The sequence below is a fragment of the Zingiber officinale genome, chromosome 1A (assembly GCF_018446385.1).
Source record: "Zingiber officinale cultivar Zhangliang chromosome 1A, Zo_v1.1, whole genome shotgun sequence".
NCBI classification, from domain to species: domain Eukaryota; kingdom Viridiplantae; phylum Streptophyta; class Magnoliopsida; order Zingiberales; family Zingiberaceae; genus Zingiber; species Zingiber officinale.
Genome location: NC_055987.1, coordinates 139,757,131 through 139,768,935, shown reverse-complemented (window position 1 = coordinate 139,768,935; position 11,805 = coordinate 139,757,131). Strand labels below are relative to the sequence as shown.

Sequence of the window (11,805 nt, the reverse complement as noted above, 5' to 3'; positions counted from 1 at the left end):
TTAGAATATATGGATCATCATCTATTTGGAACTCCTCCTCTAAGTCACTGTACTGCTCTTGAGATATTTCATATTGTTCAATCTGCATATCATCAGCAAAGAATTCTTGTACATCTGTATTGCATTGCATTTCCTCTCCATTTCGGTTGTAATACCCTTCCTCCTCACTCCAAGTAGCATCATAGTAATCACCAAGTGTTATACACGGGTTCAGAACTTCATCTTCTTGAATACTAGCTTCTTCATTTAGATCAAATGTGAAATTATTGCTTGTATGTCTATTTAGTAAATTTGCAACTACATAATCTATTGCTTAGTTAAATTGTAATTTTACTCAAATGAAACCACTAGGAAGGGTTGAGCGAGGAAAAGAACAATCTGATGTAAAAGCAAAGTTTTAACCACATAACACGTTGGGTCTTATATCGATGATATCAGGCCCAACGTGGGCCTGATATCTATGATATCAGACCCCTTTTGAAGCAGATATTTCTTGTAAACTAGGACCACCACTGACTAAACCCTAAACCATAAATAAAAAATGTTTATCCCAACTTAACTATCAACATCAGAAAATAACAAGACTTAAATTGATTAAGTCTTCTATTACATCATAATTCAGGTGTTGTTAAATGTTTATTCCCCACACTACCAAAATAAACCATAACAACACTTTTTGTCGCCACCCTTCCCACCAATACTGTAATTTTTATTTACCATCACTATCCTAATTTACAGTAAAAAAATCAATACATACATGTCTAAATCTTTAAATGTGTGCTTCTACTAAATTCCCTCTTGCAAAAAGTTTGTCCTTCTCGGCTGACGTTCTTAACTGCATTTGTCCTTTGGTCTCCTCTAGCAACTCTTACGCCATTATGCCATAAACCTAACTGGTCTATTGCAATCCCGCCCACCAGCACGAGCAGTAATGGCAAGCGCAGGGTTCATATTTCTTTCAAGTTTATAACACCACGCAGAGGGATGGAGGGAGAGAGACGGTGAGAAGACGTGTATCCGAACCACAAAATAATTTTCAATTCTAATTTCAGCTTGGATGCTTGAAAAATTGTGTTTGAAAAATGTGATTTCCAGGTTAATCAGAGGGGTAATCTGAGAATTGATTTTGATAAACTGCGTCTTTTGATATATACCAAATGATGATACACTTTTAATAAATACAATATGTGTGCATACAATATACCATGTACGTGTCATGGTAAATTGCCGTTATCTTTTACTACAACAAACATTTATGCAACCACAGAAAGTCCATCGCCATCACGCACCGTCACCAGTTACTCAGAGACGGATTGATCAATCAATCTCATTGAGTCCTTCATCTCAAATAATTGACGCTTACGTTTGACAATCAAACTACTCAAACTGGACCGTGCTCGAACCACGAGGTGTGATCCATTGTCAACGCCGCCCTCTTCTCCCGCCGCACAGGGTTCTCCTTCCCGGCAATGAGCCTCGCAGGGTTTCCCACCGCCGTCGTCCTGGGGGGCACCGCCTTCAGTACTACGGACCCTGCACCGATCTGTGCCCCTTCCGCGACCGTCACATTGCCCAGGATCTGCGTCCCGGCGCCGACGAGCACTCCGTCGCTGATCTTAGGGTGCTGGTCGCCCCCCTCCTTTCCGGTGCCTCCCAGTGTGACCGCGTGCAGGAGGGAAACACCGTTTCCCACCACGGCCGTCTCGCCAATGACGACCCCGGTGGCGTGGTCCAGCAGCACGCCCGCGCCGATCCTGGCGCCCGGGTGAATGTCGACCGCGAAGACCTCAGAGGAACGGCTCTGCAGGAGGAGCGCCGCCCCCCGGCGGCCCTCCGCCCAGAGACGGTGCGCCACGCGGTGGGTCTGCAGCGCGAGGAAGCCCTTGTAGTAGAGGAAGCAATGGACCATCTAATAGAGATAAAAGAGAAATTATCTAGATTAACCGGGTCAAATTACCAAATCAACTCAAATTAAGTATTAGGATTATTCTAATAATTCTGTTATAATTATTAGAATAATTTTTAGAATTATTCTATTATTTGTTAATTGGTTAATTGACCGAGTACTTGTTTAAACCCTATATATTGTATTGTCCTTAGGGCAAATATCAATGAACAATAGATTTTATTGCTCTCATGTTATTTCTCGTTCTCTCCCTCTTCTTCTTCTAACATGGTATCAGAGCCCTATCTTTTTCCCTCCTCTCAAACAGAGATCTAAAACCAACTTTTCTTTTTCTTCTTAACCTTTGTTTTCTCTCTCCACAAAAGCATACCACGTATTCTGCTGCCGCCGATTTGGTCCTTCTTTATTATCCTTCTTTGTTTTTCTACTGTCGCCGAACGCCGCGGATCCCAGCAAGCCAGCAACAGCCACATCCCAGAGGTGATGTGATTTCGCTCCTCCTCAAGCTGTTGATCTCTGGAGTTTCTGCCAATCTCTGGAGTGTCCATCATCCACCATCCTAGAAGAGAAGCTCCGGCTATCTATTTGCTGCTTGTCCTGGTTTTCTGCCACAAGAAGCTCCCGCTGTTCACATTGGTCACAACGCATATTTGTTCTCTTCTTCACCACAGATAAGTTTGCATTACACAGCTCATTCCTTTTATAATGTCAGAACTTTCTTCTCCATCTTCCACCACATAAACAAATTTTGCGACACAATTCTCTTCCTTACCCCTAAATGCCATGTCTTATTTACCCATCAAACTCACCAATGATAATTATATGCTTTGGAAGATGCAATTTATTTCGCTACTTCGTGTTCATGATTTACTCGGAATTATTGATGGCACTTCTCTTAAACCGCAAGAAGATGATTCTGGCTATACTATATGGAATAAGAAGGATCAACTAATTATGACATGGCTGATTTCAACAATTAGTGAGCCTATACTTCAAATATGGGAAACTCTTGCTCGAACCTTTGCTTCACAGTCTCAAGCACGTGTTCTTCAACTTCGCATGCAGTTACAATCGGTGCACCGAGGAGACAAATCCATCAATGAATATATGCAATCAATCAGAACCATTGTCAATAATTTAGCTGCGATTGGCAATCCAATTTCAGATCCAGATTTATTAATACATGTTCTTGCAGGATTGGGGCCTCAATATGATAGCTTTATTCCTAGCATAACTACTCGCATTGATCAAGTGTCACTTGATACCCTTCATGGCTTGCTGTCTTCACATGAGATACTTCTACAATTACAATCTCAAAGGGTTTCAGATTCTATTGCTCTTACGACATCCAAGACTGATAGTACTATCCACCAAGGAAATCAAGGAGGTCGAGGACAAGGACAAGGTCGAGGATGAGGTCGAGGACAAGGACGAGGTCAAGGCCGAGGACGAGGACGAGGACGTTGTTAGATTTGTTTCAAGAATGGTCACTTTGCTCATCAATGTTATAAGAGATATGATCCAAATTTTACTGGAGGTTTTGCATCCACATCTCAAGCATCAACCTCAACTTCATCATATCACCCAAGAGCATTTTCTCTTGCAAGCAACCCTTATGTACCTACGACAAATTCTTCAGTCTCAGGATGGCATCCAGATTTTGGAGCAACTCATCACGTTACATCAGATTATGACATTCTTACAGAGGCCTCCTCCTATCATGGTCCTGATACTATACAAGTAGGCAACGGTTTAGGTTTGCAAATTGCTCACCTTGGAAACACATTTTTTCATTCATCTGGTCGACTATTTTCTATGCGCAATACACTTCATGTTCCTTCCATCACTAAAAATTTACTTTCAGTCCGTCAATTTTCTCTTGATAATAATGTGTTTTTTGAATTTCACCCTCACTATTGTCTTGTGAAGGATCCCACAACCAAAACCACCCTGCTCAGAGGAGAAATTAGAGATGGTCTTTACTATCTTTAACCTACATCCGCCAAAGCTCTAGTTGGAGAACGCACAAATAAAACCTCCTGGCATGCACGACTTGGTCATCCATCTCTACGTCTTGTTCAAGGAATCATCAATCGGTTTGGCCTTCCGACATCTTTATCATCCTCATCTCATTCTTGTGAAGCATGTTTGAAAGCAAAAAGTCATAAATTGCCCTTTGTTTCTTCTTCTCATATGTCTAGTTTTCCTTTGGAACTTATTCACTCTGATGTTTGGGGCCCTGCTCCTGTTTTGTCAAATCAAGGTTTCCTTTATTATGTGATTTTTATTGATGACTTTAGCAAGTTTACTTGGATATTTTTCATGAAACGGAAATCTGATCTTTTTGATATCTTTTGTCAATTCCAAAGACACGTAGAACGTTTCTTTGACCGAAAAATACTTTCTCTACACTCTGATTGGGGTGGAGAATATCAAGCGCTTCATCGTTATCTGGGCTCTTTGGGCATTCTTCATCGAGTCTCATGTCCTCACACTCCCGAACAAAATGGCTCTGCAGAAAGGAAACATCGTCATATAATCGAAACTGCCTTAGCTCTTCTCAATCATGCATCAGTTCCACTCAAATTTTGGGATGACGCGGTTCAAACTGCTGTTTATCTTATTAATCGTCTACCTACTCCATTGCTTCACCATAAATGCCCTATGGAAAAACTCCATAATCAGTCTCCTGACTATACCTTCTTACGTATCTTCGGTTGTGCATGTTATCCATGGCTACGACCTTACTCCAAACATAAACTTGATCCTCGTTCTCAACAGTGTGTTTTCCTTGGTTATAGTAATTTGCACCATGGGTACCGTTGTCTACATATACCGACAGGGCGCATATATATATCTCGGCATGTTATTTTTGATGAATCTCTGTTTCCTTTTGCAGCTCCAACAACAACTTCATCCTCCAGCAGTGGTACCTTCTTACCACCACCTAATATCCCGTCTGAATTACCACAGGTTGCTCGTCCAATTAAACACACTGGAAATGTGAGAAGAGATGGCATCCTGGGTTCTGCTCCAGAATTCTCTACAAATTCTCCTAGATCACCAGAATTGACCCAAGTGGCTACTCCATTGAGACCAGGGCATACTGATGAGAGGAATAATGCTGTGGAACCTATTCCGTGTCCAATCTCGGAAGCCTCGCCAGTTATGGATAATATACTCTCTAGCTCTGGATCGTCAAGTAATACAAGTCCATCATCGGAATCACCATGTCAAACTACTTCCTCTTCCTCGTCAACAAGTGATTCGTATGATGGTCGTCCTCGACGCGTGCTTCCCTTAAGTGACATATATGCACGATGCCCTCAAATAACAACTCGACATCCTCTTCCTCGAGCTTTATTGGTTTCTTCAAAGTCTATTGAACCGACTTGTTTTACACAGGCAAACAAGGATCCAAATTGGCGTAATGCAATGGCTATAGAATTTGATGCACTTCTTCGCAATGGAACATGGAACCTAGTTCCGCGTACTCCCTCCATGAATGTGGTAGGCTCTAAATGGGTATTTCGTCTTAAGCATCGAGCTGATGGTTCTCTTGAACGACACAAAGCTCGACTCGTAGCCAAAGCATTTAGTCAACAACCAGGTATTGACTTCAATGACACTTTTAGCCCAGTCATCAAAATTACGTCTGTCGGACTATTGTTATCAATAGCTGTTAGTTCTAATTGGCCCGTACGACAATTAGACATTTCAAATGCGTTTCTCCATGGTCATCTTGAGGAAACTGTCTTTATGGAGCAACCACCTGGGTTTATTCATCCACAATTGCCATCTCATGTTTGTCAACTTAAGAAATCATTATACGGTCTTCGACAAGCTCCTCGTGCATGGTTTCATCGATTATCTAATTGGTTACAAACTCAAGGATTTACTGGATCGAAGACTGACTCGTCTTTATTTTACAAAAATAATAATAGATTTATGATATTTTTTCTTATTTATGTGGATGACATTCTGATAACCGGTAATAATCACAAGGGTATCACAACTTTATTAAGTCTACTCAATCAAGAATTTTCTACTCGAGATTTGGGCTTTGCTCGTTTTTTTCTTGGCATTGAGCTTATTCCACATGATGATGGCTATCTTCTCTCTCAGAGCAAATACATTACTGGCCTTCTTCAAAGAGCTAAAATGGAAAGGGCATGTCCGGTCTCTACACCAATTGCTGTAAACAACTCTCTATCTTCATCTTCTCCTGCTCTGTCTGATCCACAAATTTATTGTAGCATTGTTGGAGCCTTACAATATGTCACTATCACACGCCCTGATATTACTTTTGCAGTAAATCGTGCTTGTCAATTCATGCATGCTCCAACTGAACAAAATTGGGATAATGTAAAAAGAATACTTCGTTATCTCAAAGGTACTATTCTACATGGTCTTCTTCTACATCGCCAATCGTCTCGAGATTTACATGCTTATAGTGATGCGGATTGGGCTAGTTCTCCTGAAGATAGACGCTCTACTAGCGGATATGCGATTTTTCTTGGACGAAATCTTATCTCATGGAATTCAAAAAAGCAACCTACGGTATCTCGTTCAAGCACTGAGGCAGAATATAAAGCTATAGCAAATACAACGTCTAAGATTATTTGGCTTCAATCACTTCTCTCTGAACTTCATCTTGCATCAAATATTCCACCAAAAATTTGGTGTGATAATATTGGAGCAACATATCTCTCAGCAAATCCGGTCTTCCATGCTCGTACAAAACATGTAGAAATTGACTTTCATTTTGTTCGTGAGCGTGTGGCAACTCAACAATTATCTGTCTCTTATATCTCTGCTGAAGATCAAATTGCTGATATATTTACTAAGCCATTATCCAGACACCGTTTCAACAAGTTAGCAAGCAAATTCAACGTTAAAGATCTCCCGTTAAGTTTGTCGGGGGGTAATAGAGATAAAAGAGAAATTATCTAGATTAACCGGGTCAAATTACCAAATCAACTCAAATTAAGTATTAGGATTATTCTAATAATTCTGTTATAATTATTAGAATAATTCTCAGAATAATTTTTAGAATTATTCTATTATTTGTTAATTGGTTAATTGACCGAGTACTTGTTTAAACCCTATATATTGTATTGTCCTTAGGGCAAATATCAATGAACAATAGATTTTATTGCTCTCATGTTATTCTCGTTCTCTCCCTCTTCTTCTTCTAACACCATCTTGGCGCAGGCCGGGTCGCGGATGATCACTGCCCGCAGGTCGGCGCGGACTGCTCGGAGGATGCCAGCGTCGCCGGAAAAGGCGGAGAGGAGGAGGTCGTGGATGGCTGCGTGAGGGACGAGGACGGGGACGGCGAGCTTAGCCGCGAGGTGCGCGGCGAGGGCGGACTCGAGGGTGGGGTGGGCGAGGACAAGGTCACAGTAGAGCTTGCGAAGCAGCGGCTCCTCCTCGGCGTCGCCCCGCGCCTCGTCCTGGATGCGAACCCAGACATCGTCGACGGCGACGTAGTGGCAGAGGCCAGGGGCGTCGACCACGAGCGATCGGGCGCCGTCGACCAGGGCGGAGTTGGGGCAGCAGCTCCTCCGCAAGCGAGCGGACATAACCTCGCAAGGCATTGCGATCAAGTATGATTCCGATTGCGTATAGTTAAAGATATTTATACGCTGAAGTAAATCGGACGGTGGAGTAACAGAAGAAACGATGTCAGGAGCAGAACCGAAAAAGGAAAATTTCGTCGAAAAAGGCAGTGTTTCTTTACTGATGATCGCAATCAAACTGTATCCTCTTTGAACAAGCAATAGATTTACCTGCGAAGTGTACACCAATGAAACAATAATATGGAACAATATAAACCTTAACGTCCACCGAAGTGCAAATTCAGCGACTTATATATTTCTGGAAGAACTTAAACTTTAAGTCGATGAAGATCATGAAGGGTTGCGCCGCGTCAAGGATGCGTAAACGGCACCAGTTGGATTGAGTAGAGGATTATCGATCGAGGAAGACCATGACGTTTGAGATTACGAAACGAGGAGCAGAGAGACGACCCTTGACTGCTTTTGTTGATTAAATATAATAAGGAATTAAAAATGATATATAATGAGTACTGCTTTTGTTAATGGTGAGAGAGGATTGAAATTTGCAAAATAAAAGATTAAGCAGGAACTTAGGTCTACGTTAATTATGTAGCTACTGCAACCAACATACGTGGAACATATGCGCCGACGCCGTAATTAGGAAGAGGGTGAAGAAGATGGTGCATGGAGCAACCAATAGACATTGGAATCGGATCCGCATATGAATGGCCGTCTCCCTTCGGAAATGTATAAACCAATAGGAGCGTATTCCTCGATTTAGGATAAAGATTAGATCGACGATTGGTCAACATCAGACAGGTATGATCGAATCTTTAGGGTTAGGGCTTTTAGCGGGAAAAAAAAACAAAATTAAAAGATCAAGATGCCAAAATGACGCAGTTTAAAGGTTAATTGACACGGAACAAATTATTAATTTCGTTAATTTAAAAATGAATGTCAAAAATAATTTTATAAAGACATAATGATTCAGTAGAATAACAATAAATAGATATCTAAAATTCATAATTTTAAAAAACGAACGAACTAAAATATTCTTTATATCAAAATAGTAGAAAATCAACTAAATAAATATTTTAAATAGTTTCAAAATCCTAACTCTGTAAAACATGAAACCCTAACTCTACGAAAAGATAAAAATAACCTCAGATATAAATGAGCCTTCAAAAAAATTTTAAATGATGTTTTTGGATCTAAAATTGATCATATCTGAAGGCAGAGAAGACAATAGGCTGAAAACATGACTGTGCAGTTGACTGGATGAAGACTCCTTACTATCTTGTAAAACCAAGAGTGCCAGTGCCGAGTCGAAAAGGAGTTTCCGGCATTAGCCCTCTGACACTCAAGTCAGTTCTTAGCTCGGTGGAGAAAAATAATATCTAGAGCATGTAGAATAACAATATATCACATACCTCCACATGTGGATGCAACCCCTTTTTATAGTATCACTGTAGTATCTGTGTAGTGTCTGTGCACGTATCTTAAAGTATATGCATGTTTTCCAAAGTATCCTAGGAAAAGACAAGACAAAAAGTGTTTATGACAACTTTTCTTAAATAGACACACAAATATCTGATGTGATAAGCTAGAAGCTTCTAAAATATGATTTACATACTGGACATGTTCTATTGTCAGCAGCACAAACTTCCAAAATAGTACTATGAGATATGTAAGTGGGTCCCATTATAGGCCGACCGGGAGTCGCTCTGCAGGGGCGTCCCAACTCGGTTGTACTGAACAGAACTATTTTCCTTCATTCGATTTTCTTGTTATTGGAGAGTTGCCTTTGTCTGACCAGGCGTGCAGTCCGATCGACACGGATGATGGACCGAGAGATTCACTGTTTGTCTCTTAACCCATCGCCAGTTTTCAGAGGATGGTCATTCGACCGGTCACGTCTGACCAACCTTGGAGGCTCATTCGACCAAACTCACTTGATCTGTGATCCTGGGTCTTTGATTGTTTTGACTTTGACCTCCACGTCAGCCGCTCTTCCCTGCTTTGACTCATCTTTGGTGGGACCCCTCTTCATCACCGTATCATAAGTCTTTCCCTCAAGTCTAGTCGAAGGAAGCTGCAAGTCTGACTGACTATACAATTAGTATGTTTTGCAACTCCCCTCCCCAATTAGGTATTCTAGGGTTTAGAGCCGTCGTTCGGCTATATATTCACTGCTCCTGCTATCTATCAAGAAGCTGGTTTCTTCCTGACTAAACATACTAGGATTTAGAGTCGACGCTCGGCTACTATTATCACTGTCCTTGTTGCTTTCCAGGGAGTCGGTCCCTTCTCCGATCGGCCAATCATAGTCCAAGGTTGATGCCACTCGGATCCGTCGTGGACAACACTAAGCCATTCTTTAACTCCTTTCTGATCTCCTTTCCAACCAGCCACTCATACTCTAGGGTTGATGCCGCTCAGACCTAACACGGATAACACTTAGCCATTTTTTAACTTCTTTCTGATCTCATTTCAAAGTAGCCACTTATACTCTAAGGTTGATGCCGCTCAGATTTAACACGAACAACACTTAGCCATATTTTAACTTCTTTTTGCTCTTTTTTCCGAGTGACCACCCTCACTTAGTGTCTTTTAATTGCAGCTAATGTCACCATAATTTTTAGGAAATTGTTCAAATCTTTGGCTATTAATGTAAAGCACGCCAGCCATGCCTTTTAATCATATGTTCCCATTCCTCATTAATGTCACCTGTGGTTGAATGTAACGTGTCGCGATCCTCTGCCACCGCATGTATGATGTGATAGGTGACTGTTGAGATCTGATGTGACAGCTACTTTTTTGAATTCGACAGCCAAGATTAAACCTCATTTTCGAAAGCCCTTGATCGAACGACTCAGGGCAATCGTCAACAGGGTTTTTAAACCTCTAATTTCTTCCTTCACCTCTTATTGTTTCCTTCTTTCTAGTCATTGTCTCCGCTGCTTCTCCCCGACGATCTTTCTCCAGAAAATTATTTTACCTTCCTCCTCCTTGATCTTTGATTTTATCTTCTGTTCATGGCACATTCTCCTCCCTTCCGATTGTCCCCAGGCTGTGGCATACCTCCACCGAGTCTGATTTTAATGGTGACGAGGTTGATCAAATGAAGATGACCTACCACATTCCTGACGATTACAAAAGCTGAATCTCTTTTGCTTATGCTCATTCTCATACGCCTCCCAACAGCTTTCTTCCTTTCTTTAAAGACCAATTCTACGTCGGTTTATAATTTCCTATTCATCCATTCTTTTCTAAGGTCTATAGGTATTTCGACATTCCCTTACAATAATTGTTACCTAATTCATTTAGGTTACTGTGTGAGATTGTGATACTATTCCATGTATACAGAATTCTTCTTTTGCCCCCATTTTCCATTATTTCTACTACCCAAAACTGTCCGAGATGGACACCTTCCTTTTTCAAGCCCGAGTAGGCACTGTTTACTTTGAAAAGATGCCCACATCTAATAAGGGTGGGAAGGGTCACTATTTCTTCGTCAGACTTCTCGATCGACCCGCTTTCCCAACCAGCTAGCAAATAGAGTTGCATAAATCCCCTTCGCTGGGAAAATATCGATGGGAATCGGCCTACCTCCAAGCGGTCGCGCACTTGGCCGGTCATAAATATCACATCCACAAGTTATTGTTGGAGGGTATTCTATATATGTTTGGGCTGAGTACCATCCGAGCCCGGCTCCTTTGGTAAGTTATTTCTCTTTCTGTCATTTTTGAATCTAACTGATTTCTTTTTCTCTTTTGCAACCCAAGTCATGTTTAAGTCGTTGATGAGAGGCAAGGGTAATCTAACCGATGTAGAGATCATTGCCAGGGGAGCTGCCAAGCTGGAAAGTCGTGGGCTTTTGCAGGTCGGACAATCTAAAGAGCTGACCAGTGAAGCAGGAGCTAGCCGGGTGGTGGCCAGTGATGCAGCAGCTAACACTAGCGAGCTGCCGCCCGAGTACCCCTCTATGGCACCAATCATGGTTCCATCATAGTCAACCACCTTCGGCGAACCGTTGATCCAGCGCCAGCACCAGAAGAGACTCCAATTGGAGGCTTCCTCCTGCTCAGAGGCCTCTATTACGCAGACTTTTGTGACCATGTCGGCTCCTCAGCCTCCATCTGAGCGAGGCGAAAGCTCTTCATCCACCGTCCCTGAGAGGGCGGTCGGTCTACCGACTCCTCCGTCATTCGATCGGACTCCCTCTTTGTTCGAGCTGTCGGCCAGGGCAACCATAGCATAGTCAATCTCCTACCTACTGCCTCCACCGGCCAATCCAACAACCCCTACATCTATCATCCGTTCCTCCCCTGCGTCCAA

General features: G+C 42.0%; 1 protein-coding gene across 1 annotated transcript; it reads right to left on the bottom strand.

Annotated features, from left to right (window-relative positions):
* Window positions 1–1,381: 1,381 nt before the first annotated feature.
* On the bottom strand, window positions 1,382–11,586 carry LOC122003911 (probable serine acetyltransferase 3). Its single transcript, XM_042558884.1, has 3 exons — window positions 11,374–11,586; window positions 7,108–7,698; window positions 1,382–1,909 (listed from the first exon to the last, which is right to left on the bottom strand). The coding sequence occupies exons 1-3, from the start codon at window positions 11,584–11,586 to the stop codon at window positions 1,382–1,384; spliced, it is 1,332 nt and encodes a 443-aa protein (XP_042414818.1).
* Window positions 11,587–11,805: the final 219 nt, after the last annotated feature.